This window comes from Ctenopharyngodon idella, chromosome 17 (genome assembly GCF_019924925.1).
Source record: "Ctenopharyngodon idella isolate HZGC_01 chromosome 17, HZGC01, whole genome shotgun sequence".
In the NCBI taxonomy this organism is placed as follows: Eukaryota; Metazoa; Chordata; class Actinopteri; order Cypriniformes; family Xenocyprididae; genus Ctenopharyngodon; species Ctenopharyngodon idella.
Window position 1 is genome coordinate 34,473,154 of NC_067236.1, and position 20,790 is coordinate 34,493,943.

Below are 20,790 nucleotides of genomic sequence, written 5' to 3' on the forward strand. Positions count from 1 at the left end.
AATCTTCATATAAAATATAAGAAAGATTTGTTTACATTTTATTTATTTTGTTTTAAAATTATTTGTTGTTTGCCTTATTGAAAAATGCATTGGTTAAATTCAAACTGGTCTTTTTTTTAAAAAAAGGTTATTGAAATATTTTCAATAATTATCGATACTGAACAATATGAAACATTATATCGTGATACATTTTTTAGCTGTATCGCCCAGCACTATTAGTAAAGTAGTTGTTAAGTTCAGGGATTGGGTAGGATTAATGGATGTAGAATATGATCATGCAGAATAAGGCATTAATATGTGCTTAATAAATACTAATAAACAGCCAATATGAAGCTAATAAGCAACTAGTTAAAAGCTAGAATTGTTCCCCCTATTAAAGTGTTCCCAAACCTCTACCAGAGACCAAATGTAAAACTTCAGATTTGCTGATGTCTAATGTCGAGGAAGTGTGCAGCTCCACTCCAGTAGATGTGACCGTACCATTGTTCACCTCTGGCCTCTGTAAAAGTGTCTAGTCTGCAATAATTACTTTAAACTTCGTTTCTCTGCGGACTGAAGACGTTGTGCAAAAGTAAGCTAATTAGACTGGAAATGATGGATTTCTCCTCTTTCTTAATCGCCACCACTCCTCCATCCCGACTGTCCAGGTGAAGAATGTGCACAGAAGGCAGCGGACCTTGAAGGTGTCAAAATGTTGAAGGTCTACATGAAGGTCTTGTACAGAGACAGTCCAGTGGTGCAGACTTCTCCAGAAAGACTTGCGGGAGCTTGGCACCCTCGGACCTTCTGGTCCTCTTCCAAGTCCACATTTTGGTGACGTAATGTCATTTATATTATTGGGTAGCAGTTCAGCAGTGCAGGCTTTGCAAAATGGCACATTGCGGGCATATCAGACACAAATGAGGCACTTACAAGTAACTTTTAACCACAGTAAGAAACGACACCACAATATAGTAATTCTGCCTGAAATCACACATTACTAATTGAAATGAAATTCTTAACTCACATCAGACTCTTTGGCAACTGGCTATTTTTCACTTAAGACAGCCAGCTGTATCCTCAGTGATGCTTTCTGAGACATGTACACTCTCACTTAGAACAAAAATGACCATTATGTAAATGGTCTAAATTATCTACATTTTAAGCATCAGACTTTTCAGACAACAAACCAATATTTAAATCTCTTAACCGAACAAAACAGAGCAAAATTTGAATTTCATTATAGAACAAAACCAACTAATATTTAAATTCCTTAACAGAAAAAACAGACAACATTTAAATCTCTTAATTGCCTCTGAACGCTCAGACGTGTGTCCGAGTCACTGCGGCAGTGATGTATGTGCTAGACAACACTATAAATACAATATAGCTATAATTAATCCTGAGGATCACTGGTATCATCATTATATATCGTCATATCGCCCAGCCCTAAAACTCACTCTGTGGTAAAGCATTTGACTTGATTTGAGAGCACCCTTCTGAATACGGTCTCCTGGACGTACAGGTACATGAAGGCCAAGTCTACATCAAGTGTGCAGTTTGAGAAATGGCTAGCTGTCATCTTTTCTGATACTGCGTGCAGCAGCATCCAGACGGGATGCCAAAAGTCTCCGTCCTGCGGCTCAGCCTCGTGTGGTTGGGAAGCGAACGCTGGCGACGCTCTCAACCGTCATTGACGAGACCTGCCATCTGCTCCATTGGACTGTTATTACACAGAGGAAGGCGTTTAGCATTTGGCTGCTCCCTTCACAGTGTGCTTACTGTTTTACTGCTCCTGTCACGTTTGACTTGAGTCTTTTCTGCTCAACGTCTTCCTGTAATATTTGCTGTTGTGCATGTTTGATTTCATATGTCTGTATGAAGTTGTTATTGTTTGCATTTTTATTTGTGGACTTTCTGGCAGGGCATCTCCGTATGTTTGGCTTTTCTGACGCAGTAAACTTACCTGATCGCTCAGCTGGAACAGCGTTGATCTTGTGGAGGAAACACAAGTCACGATAAAAGAGCTGAAAGTCTTCTAGAAGCGAGATGAAATGGCATGGTTAATTCAGTAAAGACATTTTCATATCACATTGCTTTTGGTAACACTATCAGTTAGATTTAGTGTAAGGTTTAGTGTAGGTGTACGTTTATTACGAATGAGATTTAACCCTTTAGCGCCACTCACCGAACATTTAGTTTCCAAACTGCCGTGATACGCACAAACCAATGTAATAAAATGTTGCTACAGTCATTTTAACTATTTCAGAGGATATTGAACACGCTGTTTAGTATCGTGAAACATGCTACAAGTAATGCAATGTCATTTTGTAAAAATGTACCCAGAGGAATGTGTTTTTTTCATGATATTGTGTTGTTTACTAAACGCATCTGCAATGGAGAAAAATCCATATTGCTTAAAGCGCATGTGAACATGTCACCTGAAAACTGCAGCAAATTGTTCCCAGAGTAACGTATGTCAGGTTTTTCAGAATCGTCATGTATTTCCAATGAGCCTGGGTAATTACATGCTGTTTTTTAGGTTTTGTTTCTTTAAGATCTAATGTTAGTATAGAAAGATGAAGGAAAAGGGTAGTGGCACTGTTTGTTCATTCCGCTCATGAACAGCTCAACACTGGTTTCAGCTCTAATGAATAGAGGAGCAGTGAGGAGATAAGGTGTCGTGAGTGTGTGTTTGAGAGCCGCGAGCTCCCCGGGGAGGCAGAAAACTATAGAGACGTGATCCAGGACTGCCACCGTCTGAGCGTCTGGCTGCTGATCTAGTGGAGCCTGGCAGAGTCCATCCCTCTGGAGCCAGAGAGAGAATACGCTGGTGAAGAAGGGAAGGACGGAGTCATATAAAGATAGTGGGGAAAATGGAGAAAGGGGTCACATGAGAAATCAGATTTTCTTCGATCTTTTGAGATAAAAGCTGCAAAAATGTCTCGTTTTGAAATCCTCAAATGACGTCAGATACTCAAGACATTAACGTTCACAAATGAAGAGGGCGATTCTTAAAGGCACAGCAGCAAAAAAAGGCTCAGAGAAAGAGAGGGGGATATTGATCATGAAAAACTAAAGTATGACTGATTTTAGCACAAAAATGGTGACTGCATGGGCGACAAAATAAAACGATAAATAAAATGGCCCTATTTACCTTGTTAATACTCAATCACAGTTCTGTGCTGCACGTTATTCTAAAGAATCAGGAGTGTCAAACATACGGCCCAAAGGTGTCCAATCCGGCCCGGGGAATGAATTGAACAGTAATAAAAAAAAAATAGAGATGTATGGCACCAGCCATAAATCCCAGCGGTTTTTAGTTTTATTTTTTATTTTTGTTTTCAAGCGCAGCGCTGCTTAGTGTACAGCGGTAATCAAAGAAACACTATATCGCTGCTGTTCCATAAGCGCCACCTACTGACAGAGAGGGAATTTGCATTTTCATTCAGTCTGTCTGCAATTTTTGTTTTGTGCAGGTGTCTTATGCATAGACATAATAAATATATAGACGCCCTATTGGCCGCTTTGGACCGTTGCTGCAATACGTCAATGAGTCCGCCATATTGTGCGGGGCAACACTCCTCATTAAACAACTACAAGTCAACGGGGAGCTGCGGCTTTTCTGGACAAAAAGCGCAATAAAGTTTACATTTCTCAACCGATTCCAACGGTTTATGATCTGCGTGGAGTACGAAAAAGGTTTTGTCTCCAATTACTCAGAATCTCGCTAGTTTGAACTTGAAAATTATTCATTGTCATAAGGAATTGTGAAAACTCACGCTTCTCAAGAATAGATTTGGTTTATTTTTCAAGGTTAATAATTGAGATGTTCCTAATGTAATATAATTTCATGTACATGAAATGTGCACATCAATTTTAATTGTGGAAACGTTGTTCTGTCTTCAACAACGGCATTTTAGCTTTTTCCCTCATGACTTTTGTTTTTCCTCTTGAATCACATCACAGGACAATTTCAATTAAATATGAAGATAATTTGCATCTCAAAACCTTATTAATCGTTTAATTATCTATAGGCCTAAGCACTTCACAGATTTAATGTCAGTACACCATAGTTAATGTACTAAATTAATTTATGTCGATTCAAATGGATTGCAACAAGATATAAAAGGATTGGGCTTAGAAGATGTCTTATCCTGTGGCTCGCTCTAGTGGACAACATTAAAAGCACAGCTTGTACTAATTATTATAAGACGATCCTTAATAGATCCAGTAAAACATTTGAGATACAGCGGTAGAACATTTTTTTAGGACAATTACAGTACAATATAAATTGTATGTGGTTTTATTCTTTAGCATATTATTATTATTAGCCTATATTAATATTATAAATAGTCTAAAAATACAATTGAGTAAAATCAGTAAAATATAGTAGTAGTAATATAATAACTATGAATAAAATAGCAGATAGTATATCATAAATTGTAAAATAATATAGTCAATAAAATAAAAATACCAAATAAAATAGTGAGTCGTACAATCATATAATAATATAAGTCATATAATAATATAATAATAGGCAGGCGAGGTCTCTTGCTGACAGGCTTTCTTCAGCCTTCCTCGAGGTTTGTGTTGATCTGGTTCCACTGGATAAACTGGGGAAAAAGTATAAATGAGGCACGATTAGATCAATCAAATCACCTGCTCTTCGGAGATCAGTCGGTTTAGCTCTGTCTGTACTTCTGTCCTGTCAAAGTCCTCTGGCTTTATTCAGACTCACTTGCGATTTTGATCAGTTAATGATATAAACTATAATATAATCTCAGACTTCATAAGAATCATGTAAACTTTATATTATTTCTTATAAAGTCACAGTTTTTTATAGATAACTAGCGTTGTCGTTAGCTTGTAATAGTCTGAATTTGGTGGTCAACTAGCTGTCAAAACAATGTTATAATGTCCAAATGCAACCAGAAACAACTGTTCAGACTTACATGTGAAAGGTCATTCCCCGATATGTGTGTTTGGATTGTGTGACGATTTGTAAAACCTCAAAATAGTCAGGCATCTTTTCTTCAGTCCACTTATGAGAGTTACGGCATGTTGCACTGCACAATATGGCGGCGCCGTTGACGTGCGATCCAGCGGCCAATGGGGCGTCTATGTATTTATGATGTCTATGGTCTTATGTAGCATGATTTCACAAAACTATAGTCAGCCCATGCTGTTTTTGCTGTAAATCTTTAAATTATATAATCAGATTTAAATAAAAAACAACGGCTCATGCTACAGAATCGGCAAATTTGCTTGTAAAAAAATTGGGCTTGGTCATGAAAAATCAAAATCGGTGCATCACTAATAAAAAAATATTAAATAAAAGTAATATTAAATAAAAATAAATAAAAAGTAAATAAAAATAACACTTGTATTAAATAAAAGTAATATTAAATAAAAATAAATAAAAAGTAAATAAAAATAATACTTGTATTAAATAAAAGTAATATTAAATAAAAATAAATAAAAAGTAAATAAAAATAATACTTGTATTAAATAAAAGTATTATTAAATGAAAATTTAATAAAGTCTTTTCGCTGTAAAAACAAATGCCGTTTTCAAAGAGCAGTGTGTTTTTCTAGTTTTCTTGTAAATTAATTTGTAGTTTGTTTGGTTCATATTAAATGTAACTGTCAGTGTAAGCTTTAAAAAGGTAGTTCGGCCCGCACATTTACATTTTTTCCTGTCCGGCCCTCAACCTAAAATGAGTTTGACACTCCTGATCTAAATTATTTTTCATTGAAATGTTATAATTTGCTTCACCTCTGAAACAACCATTACTACAGTCGTAATTTAAATGGTGAACATGTATTTAAAAATGATATAATAAAAATTGTGGCTATAACAGTAAATAAATGGTCACACTTTACAATAATGTTCCATCTGTTAACATAAGTTGATACTGCATTAGTGAACGCTTTCACCATCAGCGGGTTTTTTTAAAGTTGCCAGTCAAATTTTTTTAAATCTTTTTTTACTAGAGATGCACTGATATATCAGCCAATAATCGGTATCGACCGATAAAAGCAAATAAAACAAAGAAAAACAGCCGATAGTCAGGGCCTATACATCCTGTCAGTCAAAAGAGGGCGGGAAAATGCACTGAATTTGGGCTTTGAGTAAAGAAAATGCTAAGAAACCAGTTTGATGTTCAATATTAATAGTAATTATATGAATTAATAACATTCAGAACGTTAAGAAATATTAATTTAATCTTCAGAATTTAGTTCATGTGTGTTAATATTAATTTGAGCAATGTGTTTGTTTATAACTGATACCAGTTACTCTGAAATAAAGTTTTTATTTGCATTCCTTTCAAAAAATAATAATTAAAAACATAATGATTAACGATTAATTATAATGAAGTTATTATTCATTTAAAAGAGGCAGAACCCCCAAACTCTCGGTATCGGCAGATATCACTCTGAATAATCGGCTGTCGTATCGGTGAGAAATTCAGTATCGCTGCATCTGTCATTTTTATAAAACTTTCACGGCCCCCAGAATATTTTGTTGTATTGCATCTGAACATTATATATCAAAAGAAAGAACAGAGCCTCTGCTTTCAAACCAAACCAAACAAAAATTATTATAGCTTCATGCTTTCTTTTTTATCAACACTTGAATGTGGGTAAGTTTCATAAAAAAGCAACATTTTGAACAAAAATTGTGTTTTTGTCAAAGACTTCGTTCGGATGGGATTCAGAACGGCGATCGAAACACAGATGGAGTAGATCAACAACCCCAAATCTTCACAGTCACTTCCTCTTCCTGCGTCGACATTTCATTCAGTAACATTAGAGAGTTTTGATTTATATTCTGTTTAATGTTGATGATCGTGTTATTTTACATGAGCGTCAGCAATGCTTCTATCGCTTGTTTCTGCTTCTTCATCTGTGTTTTCATCAGGAGATGCTGTACTCTTTCAAAAGATGCGTAACAGCGCCACCTACTGTATAACAGTGAAAACATGGACAGCTGGACATTTCAAAATCAAATAAATGATGGAAAATACTGTCAATGTTAGTTAATGTTCATTTCAACATTTACTAATACATTATCAAAATCAAAAGTTGTATCTGTTAATATTTTCTCATGGGCTTGAGATAAATGAACCAGGGTTATCATCGTTAACTAAAACTTAAATAAAAATAAACCTAAAGAGCAATATTTTTTTAAAGTAAATACTATAACAAATGTATTGCTCATTGTTAGTTAGTTAGTTATGTTGGTTGATGCATTACTAACGGGACCTTACTGTAAATGTCGATCTCCATGTTCTGTTCAAAAAGCCTCTTCAAATCAGCAAACTCACATTCAGATCTGACTTTATTTTGGTGTAAGACGCCCACTTCTCATGATCCAATCAGTTCCCAGCGGATGAAATGACTGCCATACATTTTTCTTTCATGTTGTTTCATTTGGAAAGTAAAATGGGCTGCAGATGCATGTTTTCCTTTTTGCATGTTTGACCTTCTTTTCTTATTTATTCCAGCTGTGGATTCAGTCTTCATGCGGGAATCTCAGCTTTTTAAAACACACAGCACGCAGACATTGTTTTTCCGAGGGTCGGCTCAGGTGAACGTTGGCGATGTGTGTGTCTCGCAGGCGTGTGGTCGTCCGTGTAGGAGGCTAATGCTGCAGGCGCCGAGCTTCTCCAAACCTCCATCTGTTTAAACTGTCTGCGTCCCATTTAAACCTCGTCTACTGCGCACACTGAAACATCTGATGCACTTCATATTATGTGTATTGAATATTATAATTATGGTTATCAAATATAGTCAAATATGAACTGATTAATAATATTTTATTTGATCAAAGAATAATTTGATGTTTAGTTTTTATTTTATACATGTTATTATTAAAGCTGCTGTAATGCTTTGAGTAAAGCAGCAGATTGAATTGTGTGAATAAATATACTTTTTTCTTTTTCTTTTCAAAATATATTTTTTCAAAACACTGTCTGCAACTTTTCAGATAAGCAGGTTGTCAAACTCATGTCATTTAAAGAAAGTTGCTGAATGGCTGAACATTTTATAAGTGTTATCCCCCCAAAATAGCTTACAGCAGTTTTAATGTCTTAAAGGATAGTTTGCCCAAAAATGAATTTTGTCGTCATTTACTCACCCTCATGTTGTTCCAGCTATAGCAGAGGCAGAGTACTGTGGAAGTCAATGGATAAAATCAACTGATTACCAACATTCTTCACAGTATCTTCTTCTGTGTTCAACGGAAGAAAGAAACTCAGACAGGTTTGGAACAGCTTGAGCGTGAGCAGGCGATGACAAAATTGTAATTTTTGGGTGAACAATCCAACCTTTAATATTATTATAATGAGATTTTGGTTATGAATAAATCTGCTCATCTCTATAGAACCAAAAATCAGATATGAGGATGTGATGTTTGTAAGCGATGGTGATTGGCTGAGTCAGTGGGGTGTGGCTGGTCAGAGAGGTGCCCGTTTAATGCCCTGTGACGGACGGGCAGGACGCCAGCGGGAGGAAACCGATGCCATTACAGCAGCCCTTTAAATGCCTGCTCATGTTTACACATACACAGATGTGAGCTGTGGAGAGTCTCTTGGCGTTTGTCTTTGAAATGATTTGTCAAGGCTCATATTGATCTTTTGCACTAAAGGCTTGTGATTGATTTTCTCTTACATATTTGTCTATACCTAAAGATATTGAATTCAAATGCTGTACGTCTGATTAATATTTAAACAAGTAAACAAAGGACACCATTTCTTGAACGTGATCAGGGTACAAAGTAGGCCCCGGAAACTTTTTTTTTACAACTAATTATCACGGAAAGGCAGCACTTAACCTGTCAAATTAAAAATTTTCTTTTCATTATGTGTGTGTTTTTGCAATAAACTAACTATATACAGTATATAACAAAATAAATAGATTCATTTTTCAAATTCAGACTTTTAATGTGTTTTAGACTCTCTGCTTTTCAGGTTATTTTTACCCACATGAACACACAATATATAAAAGTGCTATATAAACACAAACACATCAATACTGACACTCTCTTAAACCTCATTCTGAAAGGATGAAGAATTTGATTTAGGGTGACCAAATTCCTTCTAAAAACACAGTCGGCGTTTGGACGTAAACACAGAAGCCTGCACTACGTTCACTACGCCAACTGCGCTTGACAACAGTTCAAATCGTTAAGTAAAGTTGTTATTCTCATCTCTTCATAACATTAAGGTTGAGCCAGTGCAGTCACATGACTGTTTTAACGATGTCTTTAGTACCTTTCTGGACCTTGAAAATTTACAAGTTAAAAATTCTAATTTATTGATTTAATTAAGCCTTTTAAGTTGCGTTAACGTTATTTTGAGTTCTGTTGACATAATAATGTTGATCATTACATCAACTTAAAGGGTTAGTTCACCCAAAAATGAAATTTCTGTCATTAATTCCTCACTCTCATGTCGTTCACCCGTAAGACCTTCATTCATCTTAAGAACACAAATTAAGATATTTTTGATGAGGGTTTCTGATCCTCACATCATTGCACCTTGCATTTATTTAAGTTGTGATAATAGAGCCCATGAAATTCTTGTCAGAGTGATATTCCAATAAAACTGGCTCAATCCTGATGAAAGTCCACTGAAGGCAACCATGTGCGGTTTATTCACAAAACATAATCCATGAAACAAACACAAAATAAACAAAACACTTAGCAGAGATTGACTTGGAACATGAACTAAACGTAAACAGTTACAGGGAACAAATCTAGACAAGATTAGTGACGGGTGCTTTCAAACACTGCTTCAGGAAGCTTTGAAACCTTTCTGAATCCTTTGATTCGAAGCAGTGTTTCGAGAGTGTATCAAACTGACAAAGTCACGTGATTTCAGAAAACGAGACTTCGTTACATCATAACTGAAATTTCAGTGGTTCACCACTGGGGGGAGATGATCTGTGTGAACCCATGAATCATGTGGATTCAGTGAGATCACAACCCAGCAGCGAATCATTGATCAAGTGTCTATGATTTCTACCTGATCTCTGATCAGTTTTATACATTTATATACATTTTGATGAGACATTAGAGTAATTAAAAGGAACAACAGTAGTTAATCTCTTTATCTCCATGGAACAAATAAAACAAGCCCTGAAAATTAATAAATGAACACATATTATACAGACACTTGATATTTAATCTTATTAGATGATTAGTTAATTGCATTTGATAGATTTTACTTTTAATAAAACAAAGTCCCTTTCAAGGAAAGTCTGTTCACTTGGTGGCCATATTTGCAGCGCCTCCCGGCAGCTATTTCAGGCATCCAAGAACAAGTCCTATCTATTTGAATAGGGGAATCCTGAAATCTCATAAACTGCTCTGCGAACTCACAATTAAATAACATATTTCAAATCAGCAACAAAATCTGACATGAACCATCCCATAAATGTTGTTTCTTATGCTCAAATAGCATTGAAAAAAGCGTATTTTTCAGGCTGGACGAGCCAATGCGCATGTGCAATCCTAAGCGAGAGTCTCAGGATCTACGGGAACCGGAGCCTCTAACAGCAGCTGCAGTGACGCAATGACTTTATCGATCAGCGATTGGCTCTTTTACGTAGAAGGCGGGACGTATTCTGCCATATTGCGCGTTGCAGTTTTTCCCATTCGTAACTAATAGGAGTAAACCATCTTTCTATATCTAGAGTCTTTGCAGTGAATCACAATTGCTTCGAAGCTTCGAAAAGTTTCTCCCATCACTGGACAAGATACAATGGAAACAATTTATACACAATGACTAATGACATAACAAGAAACACCTGAGCCTAATGAACACAGAGAGCCAATCAAAACGTGACACATAAGACAATGGGAGCACAAGACATGTGGTGCGTTCCAAACGGGATATATCGCCCTCTGAAGGGCACTTCGGAGTGAAAACAATCATGGCCGCCATATTGAAGGGTCGCTCCAAACCGAAGTGCTCAAAACTGGACACTTCAAAGGGCTGTTCGCAATGAAGGATTTCAAACTGATGTGGACATGATCCTTTGCACAGAGAAGTTGTTTGGCATCACAGAATAGGTACAGTTCAATTTTACCTATAAATGTATGTATAGTATTTTTCTAGTTAGATTTGGTACGTTATTATGGTCAAAACAACATTGTACTTCAACAAAAATACTTTACAGCTGCCATAGCAGTCCATTCAAATATTTCAAATACATAGACACTATATGCAATATGGTGCGATAAACCAATAATAAATAAATAAACTAACGTTAAACAAAAGGCGCAGCTCGCACAATCTACTCATCGTTCAGAGCGTGTACCACTTGTGGGGTCAACCAGCGTACAAAATGTGCGACGAAGGCTCCTCCTTGATTGTCTCGTTAAGATGACGCAGAAGTGCGTTCCAAAAAAAGAGTGTTTTCGACCCCTACACCCTTCATCCCTTCGAAGCTCTCACTCCGGAAACCCTTTGAAGGGATTAGAGCATAGGGATGAGCCCTTCTGAATGGAACGCAGGGACTATCACATGATGGCAAGGAAGTCACATGACAAAAAACAGGAACAAAACATCAAAATAAAAGACATGAAACAACTAAGCGTGACACTTGATATTATGAGTCACGGTCCATGTTCTTTGTAACTGCTCCTTGTGAATGACAGCCGTCTGAAGTTCCCGTGATAGTTGAGGGAATGCAGTTAAAGCATGTTCACTCGTGTTCATCTCATGTTGGAGCTTGAGCTGATTTCAGGGGAATATGACGGACCCTCTGTGTGCTTTCACTAGCGTACATAAATCACCCTCAGCGCAGTCAAGTCTCTCTCGCTCTGTTATGACTCTCTCTTTGTTATGGTTCAAGCCTCCGTTTGCTCTATTCTCTGAGGATTATCAGAACAAAACTGAATTGAACGCAGCTCGGCGGAATAATAAGGCATTCAGCCGGCCGGCCTGACACTTGGCGTGTAATTAAGGGCCTGGTGCTGCCGTTTGATGCCAAATGAAAGAAAATGGCCTCGCTCTCTCCCGCTGATTGCTGCCTGGCATCTCTCACCTGAATTTCCCGGCCGTCCCAGCATTGTGCAGCCGATTGCGAGCGTGTGGTAATTGCACTGCGAGTGAATGACGGCTCCCGGAGACTGTGGCACCGCATCGCTGCTCGGGAAAAGCGCCGCACTACACACAGGCATCGTGGTGTGACACATTTACAGGCTGAATCAGATGACTCTCAGAGAATCAGCATTACGGTGGCTGATTATAAACGTAATTTAGGACAGAATGTGATGCAAATGTGATCCCATGGATATGTGCAACACGTTTGCTGTGACTTCATTTGGCCAAATTAAGGAAGTGTTCATGGAGAAGGCAATCCCATAATGCAAATACACTGAACAAATTTGATGTAGGATTTACTTTGAAAGAATTTTCACTTCGAAATTGTTAGTAAATTTCAGAAATAAGTAGAAATTGCCAGTAACACATTAAAATGTTGAAGTAGAAAGACTGGAATAGTATAGTAAAACATACTCCAATAATCTTTATTTTATTCTCATTTTAAAGAGCAACTTTTACCTGATTTAACCCATAAAAATAGTTTTGTTGAATAAATGAATGCATTCAGGCTGTGTCAGATTTGAATAAAACCAGCTCTTGTCAGATTTCATCAACTTCTTTGTCTTTTCCAGATCTGGAAACCCTCATTTGAAAACTGATATTTCCAGCTTTCGTGACTGTGGGAACCCTGTTTAAAGAAATGTTTTAAACCTGAATGTTAAAGGCCTTTAGAAGAAAATCAGTCCTAGATTGTGAAAAATAGACATGAATGCGTTTCAGCAAAGGGATTCCCAAAATATTATTCGAAAACACCTTCTAATTAAGACGATCTCTACACTCCCTGTTTACACAGACGTGATTTAGACAGACGATTCCTCACATCCTCACATAAAAGAACCTCAGATGCCTTCACAAACAAGACCTCTCACACGCTGTTTCATTAAACACTTTACTGAAATGAGTGTGTGTGTGTGTGCTTTCTCTGTCTGTGTGTGTGTGTGTGTGTGTGTGTGTGTGTGTGTGTGCTTTCTCTGTCTGTCTGTGTGTGTGTGTGTGTGTGTGTGTGTGTGTGTGTGTGTGTGTGTGCTTTCTCTGTCTGTGTGTGTGTGTGTGTGTCTGTGTGTGTGTGTGTGTGTGTGTGTGTGTGTGTGTGTGTGTGTGTGTGTGTGTGTGTGGTTCAGGTAAACCCTACGTTATGGGGACAAAATGTCCTCAAAGATGGAAATATCCTTGTTGGGACAGTTTTGGTCCCCATGAGGGGAAACAGCTTAGAAATCATAGTAAATTATGTTTTCTGAAAATCTAAAAATGCAGAACATTTTCTGCGATGGGTAGGTGATATAATATATAGTTTGTACTGTATAAAAGTCGTTATGTCTGTGGAAAGTGCCTGTAAAACATAATAATGTGTATGTGTGTGTGTGTGTGTGTGTGTGTGTGTGTGTGTGTGTGTGTGTGTGGGGTGGGGTGGGGGTCCTCCTTCAGCTCATGCTTCACGTGTCTTCTTGCTGTAATTTTTTTTTTTTTTTTTTAGAAAAGTCAACGTAAGAATAACTTTTATATTGTTAGTAATATTTCAGGATGAACACTTACTGGACTGAAGCAACTTAGATTTACTTGATTATCATACATCATTTTTAGAAAAATCATGTTAAAATGTGAGTATCAAATAAGATACTCAACAAAAAAACACATATGGGAATTTGTAGATTTTGTCTAAAAAAGTTTAATAAACTGTTCCATAAAAAAAAAAAAATAATATATATATATATATTATTTCAGACTATTAATTCATATGTCAGGCTTTACAGGGTTGTCATGATTTTTCAAGATAAATAATTTAATTATTACTGAAGCTTATTAGTGTCAAACTAACAAGCTTCAGTAATAATTAAATTATTTATCTTGAAAAATCTGTCATGGAAACGTGTATGAAGTTAATAAACATCTAAAACATTTAAAAATCCAAAAGAACAAAACAAAATCACAACACGACAATTCTATCAGCACAACCCTCACATGCATACAGTATATCCTCTAGTTGTTGAGTTTGCATAGGTTAGTGATTGCAGTAGTTATTGTGATGCATTATGGGATTGAACGAGTGCACATGATAATGTCCACTATGGTTTCAGACAGGACTACAAACAGCGCACTGTATGCTGTAAGAGTATAGAGGTGATTTCTGACAGTTTATCACTATGTTTGTCCTATTTTGCATACTTGTGCACTATTCTATGCCGTTTTGTAGAATAAATAGTGCAAGTCGTGTTCACAATGAAAACCTCAACAAGAAGAAGTTGAAGCAAGTGTGAAATGTTGGTCACTTCACGCATGTAACGGTCACAGAATAACCTTATAAATGTCATGCGGGATAGAGCACAGTGTTCTTGTGTCATTTGGGTCACAGCTGATGTGAGTGAGCGAGTAGTAGTTTCACCTAAAATACTGTCATCATTTACAAACCCTCATGTCATGTCGGACAGGACGTTCACACTGTTTATTTCATATAATGAAAGTAAAAGTGACCCTGGCTGTCAAGCTCCAAACAAACACGATAGAAGTATCAGCTATGAATGTTTATACGTTTTCTCAAGCCATATGAGAATCAAAGACTGACACTTATTCACTGATGATCATCTTCTCTGGAATGCATGGCTTGTTTGTCTTGTTTATGTGCACAGTCCATTGTGAGTAAACAGCAGTCATGTTTTCCCACACATTTCTGTTGATGTGGCTGGAGGTCTGCAGCGATGTCTTTAGGGCCAGATAGTATAGATATCATATAGTATAGAAGATATCACATTCATCTTTGTTGTTGTTAAATGATCATGTTTCATTCTGTGGTCATTTTGTTCAGTCTAATATAGAACTTCAGGATTAAGAGGTCGCTGGTGTCCTCGATCAACACTAGTATCGCAATATTTTTATTTTAATTTCTGATTTGTTCACTGATTCTGTTTTAGGTTATATGTGGTTTTCTGGTTTATTCTTACTGAATTCTGCATTCCATGGGTCTCGATCAGATGTTTTGCCATTTGCCAAGTTCTTGATTAGTTAGTGGACCACAACACCTCGCTGGAATTAATGACATTTGGCTCATTAACTCATTCTAATATGTTCAGTCAAATTCTAATTGGAATCCCTAAAGGTGTTTGTTGTTTTGTAGCATGGAGATTGTGCTCTCAGTTCATTCACAAGCTTGAGGTTTTCTGTGGAATCAATTATAAGGCCAAAATCAAGATGAATAAGTAGTATGATTGCTTATTAATATGAATGACTTCATGTGTTTTATTTTAATGTGGCAGTGTTTTATTTATCATTCGTTAGTTCGTTCGTTTGTTATTTGAACCCTCTGGTGCTCTTCATGTGGCAGTCAAAACTGACAGATTGTTTTTTTTATTTCAATGAAATGAATGTACTATATTTTAGTTCAGTAATGTTTTTAATTTAATAGTATTTATTTTAAAAATATTTTTAGAGGATTCTATGGTACTAAGTGATATTTATGCAGTTGTAATAATCCGTTTATTAATTCAATTCAATTCAATTCACATTTATTTGTATAGCGCTTTTCACAATACATATCGTTTCAAAGCAGCTTTACAGAGAATGCAAACGTGTTTTTACCCGTTAAACACATCTGAGCATAGACCTGCAGATTAAATTTCCAACGTAAACTGTCATGAATCTTGAATACTTTGGAGCAAAGACTTAATTTTGGTCTCTTTTTAAAGATGACACTTTGGAGATTATTGCTGAAGTGAAAGAAGGGAAAAAAAGAAAAAAGAAAAGTGAAATAAAAAGAGTCATAGAGTTATTGAGTCATAAAGATTATTTTTATAAAAAAAATTATATGAAATATATATTTTCCTGTAAAACTGTGTGAAATTCAAAGCCATAAATCTGAACAGGTTTTGTTCCAAGTTTGAGGTTGATATCTCAAACAATGAGCTTTCAGTAAGATTTTGTTTGGGCGCAATCTATTTCCCATTCATTTCCAACATGCTCATTTTTGACCACGAGGAGCTCAAGTCTTCTGGACCATTTAACCTTTTTGAATCATGTCCATGATTTTGTGTGTGTGTGTGTGTGTGTGTGTGTGTGTGTAACCTTTACATGTTTCGTACCATTCTGATGAAGTAAAAAATTCTAAAAAAAACCAAACAAACAAGTAACAAACAAGAGCACCACAGGGTTAACATAACTTTACAAACACATTTTCAAGATTAGTAATAATTTTTATTATTTTTTATTTTTTTAAAGAAATTAATATTTTTATTTAGCAAGGACACAATGAATTGATCAAAGGTACAGCTGTAACAACTGTTTTCAACACTGATAATAATCATAAATGTTTCTTGATCATCAAATCATCATATTAGAATAATTTCTGAAGGATCATGTGACACTGAAGACTGGAGTAATGATGCTGAAAATTCAGCTTTGATCACAGGAATAAATTACACTTTACTATATATTCACATAGAAAACAGTATTACTGTTTTTACTGTATTTGTGATCAAACAAACGCAGCCTTCTGAGCAGAAGAGACTTCTTTTTAAAACATTAAACAACCTCACTGTCCCTATACTTCTGAACAGTAGTGTATATTGATATGTAAACCTCCATCCGTCTGCTCTTTATCCTCTATAGTTAGAACCGTATGGGAAGTTGTGTTGAGTCCACAAGCCAACATTTTTCTACATTGAGCAATCTCATAAAAACATAATCACATTTCACCCCAAAATGTAAAGGAAAAACAAGATTTTTTTAATTAATTTTTTTATTTCATATTATGAAATGTGTTTAAAAGCCCTGCTTCTGTGTGTTTGTAAGGTGTTTTCAGCGAGGAACACTGGCAGCTCAGATTTTAAGCGTGCTCTCAGGCTCCCGGAGGGGCCCTTCATTGTCCCACCACACTCCACTGCAGCACCACTAACACATCGTTTGTTACCTGCCCGCTTCACTGCTTTTAATTAGTGTCTCTGAATGCAGCCGCACAACAGAGGCTTGAAAAAATCAAACGCCACTGCTCCAAATTTGTTTGTATCTGCTCCAGTTTCAGCACACAAGATCCTCCCTTCATACGGCCAAATACACAAGAGCTGTTTGAGCTCCTCATCTTCCTCAGAATATTTTCTCTGTCAACATCGTACCGTAGCTGAGCTCTGCTTCACAACCTAGAAAACGACGTGTTTTGGGGCAAACACAATGAAGAAGATATATTTAATGTGCCTAATCCTGCTGGTATGGAAAAATGAACATAAGACAGTGTGATTTGTGAAGTAATGGGATTTCATGACCTTATGAGGGTCTGTAGTCATTTCTGATTACGTTTTGAACAAAAAGATGAATCATATGAAATATCTTTTTTTAAATTTTTTATTATTGGTAAAATTTTATAAAATAAATTCTATTAAAAACTGTAAATCATGACCATCATTGGAAAAGCAGCATGAATACTCATGTTTTTTTGTGCTTGAATGTGAAATAAAGGCAGTTCCTCTCTCTCAATTGCTTACTTCTCTGGAAAAAGACAGAATTAGCGGAATCTGTCGTATTCTATAGGAAGTGGGGGATATAGCTCATGAGCTGTAGAAAGCTCCAAATTTACCATTGATTTTTCACTTGAATATATGTATGTGGGGAAGATATTAAAGCTGATACGTCGCTGCATGCTTCTCAGTGTAAGTGTGATTTGCATGCTCATTTATGTCTATAATTACAAGTTTATATCTTTTTTCATGTTTCAGAAAATGAAATTGGAGGAGGTGTAGTGACCTCTTATCAGTCGTCTAACATAGAGGGCCGTGGGGCAAACAGAGGTCTGAACCAAAGAGCAATTAAACCGGCAATTACATCAGGTACCACTGCAAGCTCTCTGTCTGTCTGTCCATAGACTCCTGCACAATAAACAGAAGCAACACCGAACAGACTTACCAAAGTCATGACTCCTTTCCTGAACACGCCCCTCATCTGCCATTGGTCGGGCAAACAGATAGTCCCGCCCTAAACTCACACACTGCTGCTGTTTTGAGTTGGTCCGGACGCTTTGAACATTTTCAAATGAATTTTTTTGTGCTACAGAACAATTATGTAACACTTTTCACAAAGACAACCTACCAATGACTTACAGTTAACAATGACTTACTTAACAGTTTGCATCAGTCCTTTTGAGTTATGACAACTTACACAATGATGTTCAAACAACAAACTCCATTTAGTTACCAACTTCAACATTGATCCTTTCTATTTCAGATCAAATTAACAGATAGTTTAGCATAGGCTAAATGTAGCTTGTTTCGCTTTAAAAATGAAAAAACTCACAGAAATCAATGAAGCCACAACCATAACAACAAGTCCAACACAACAACATTAAACATAAGCAGGTCTTTTTCTTTACTAAAATGCTTAAAATAACACAAAATTTGAAGACTTAAAGCAAAGCATGATGGGAACTAGAAATCCACTGCCCAAGACGAATTACTACAACTTATTTAAAAAAAAAAAAAAGCTAATGCAGAAATTTCAGTTTAAATAACACAATACTAAAGGGTTTCAAAAATGAAAATTCTGTCATTTATTACTCACCCTCATGTCGTTCCACACCCGTAAGACCTTCGTTAATCTTCGGAACGCAAATTGAGATTTTTTTGTTGAAATCCGATGGCTCAGTGAGGCCTCTATAGCCAGCAATGACATTTCCTCTCTCAAGATCCATTAATGTACTAAAAACATATTTAAATCAGTTCATGTGAGTACAGTGGTTCAATATTAATATTATAAAGCCACGAGAATATTTTTGGTGCGCCAAAAAAAACAAAATAACGACTTATATAGTGATGGGTGATTTCAAAACACTGCTTCATGAAGCTTCGGAGCGTTATGAATCTTTTGTGTCGAATCAGCGGTTCGGAGCGCCAAAGTCATGTGATTTCAGCAGTTTGGTGGTTTGACACATGATCCGAATCATGATTCGACACGCTGATTCATAACGCTCCGAAGTATCTTAATTTGTGTTCTGAAGATGAACGAAGGTCTTACGGGTGTGGAACGACATGAGGGTGAGGAATAAATGACATTATTCTCATTTTTGGGTGAACTAACCCTTTAAGTATTACACAATATTAACATTATTATGTCAACAGAACTCATCAAAATAGTGTTTGCAACTTAAAAGGTGTTATGGCTATGGACTCTTATTTTGATATTCTGTTCTGTTTCCTTTAGTTCCTGTTTCCCTGTTCAGTTTCGGTTTCCTTGGTTTCTGTGATTAATTATCATCAGCTGTATCTTATTTACAGACACCATTACAAAAGGTTTAATTAAACCAATAAATTAGAATTTTTAACTTGCAACCATGCATTTATTTATGATAACAGGTCCCCTAAATATATGCGTATATCTCAGTTTAAGTATGTTAACATCACTTTTCACATTTGCTGTAACATTAAAACACACACATCACTGTCATAAATCTAGACTGATGTAAAACATGAAAGCGTTCATTAAATGTCGATTGTGTTTGTGGCTCTCTGCAGATGGAGGTGGATGTAGCAGATGAGAAGCACCATTGCACACGCTCAAAAGGTATTCTGCTTTCCGTCACTTACACATAACACACAGATGTAATGTGGCGATACGCTCAGACCGGCCTTTTGTTTGAGTGATAATCTAATCTTTTTTTGCCCTTTCAACTGACCTCTCGCGTCTCTCTGTGTCTTTTTTCACAGTTCCCCTGGAGCCAGCCATACAAGAGTTGTTCAGGTCAGTGTTGGCAAAGAGGTCTTTACCTGCGTAATGGCTGCCAGTAAGCAGTGTTGTGATCACGCTTTCCTGTTCTCCTGTTTTCTTTCCATCTGTTCTATCCTTTTGGGTGATGACAGAATAGTGTCACTTTGCTAAGCTGCAACTGTTTCTCCATAGAATGACATATGGCCAATTCCTTTTGGAGCCGAGAATAAAACAAGAAAAATCACAATATACACTTTTTTCAAACTTTGGTTTAAAGGTTGTTCTAAACTGATGTGACTCTATGTGAGAACTTTACACCTCTGGTTAACATAAATTAAGGCGGTGAGTAGGGTAAAGATTTAACTAATATATCACCGTTCTTCCACAGCTGAATAAGATCAGTGCATTAAAGGGCATCTATTATACAAAATTCACTTTTAAAAGGTGTTTGAACATAAATGTGTGTTGGCAGTGTTTGAACACAACCACCCTATAATGGTAAAAATCCACCCACTCCTTTTTTTAATTCCCATAAATCATAAGCAGTGTCTCAGAACAAGCCGTTTGCAGATTCTGTACAAAGTGACATCAGTTTTCACAAGCCCCACCCATGACTGCTGACGGACTCTGCCGTATTAGCATAGACCCCGCCCTGAGCGAGTTGTACACTGTCGCCATTTTCTCCAGGCTGGATACGGCAGTAATGAAAGGAGAGCACAAACTTTATTACAGTTCATCTGAGTTGATTTACAGATACAAAGTTTACCAGTTTATTAAGCACCACCATCGAAAAAAAGAATAAGGTCTTTATATATTTGTTTACTGTTAGTTGTAACAAGTGTTTTTGTGTAATTCGCTGTGTATGTTGATGATAATGCAAGGGAGAGAGATGCGCACTTCTTCTACTGTGTTTTATTCAGCTCCTACAGAGATTTTCTGGAGTGAAAACAGACACTTCATCATTTGTGTGATGTACAATATACTTCATATACCTGTTCTGTCTCCATGCAGCAGATATT

General features: G+C 36.5%; 1 protein-coding gene across 4 annotated transcripts in view; it reads left to right on the plus strand.

The window, feature by feature from the left end:
* Positions 1–20,790, plus strand: part of myt1lb (myelin transcription factor 1-like, b) — a 135,584-nt gene that overhangs the window by 34,071 nt on the left and 80,723 nt on the right. For all 4 annotated transcript variants that reach the window (XM_051868518.1, XM_051868520.1, XM_051868521.1 and 1 more), the window contains exons 2-4: positions 17,791–17,901; positions 19,579–19,627; positions 19,771–19,804. In XM_051868518.1, coding sequence (XP_051724478.1) covers positions 19,579–19,627; positions 19,771–19,804 — 83 coding nt within the window. In that variant the 5' untranslated portion in view covers positions 17,791–17,901. The remainder of the gene's footprint in view (positions 1–17,790; positions 17,902–19,578; positions 19,628–19,770; positions 19,805–20,790) is intronic.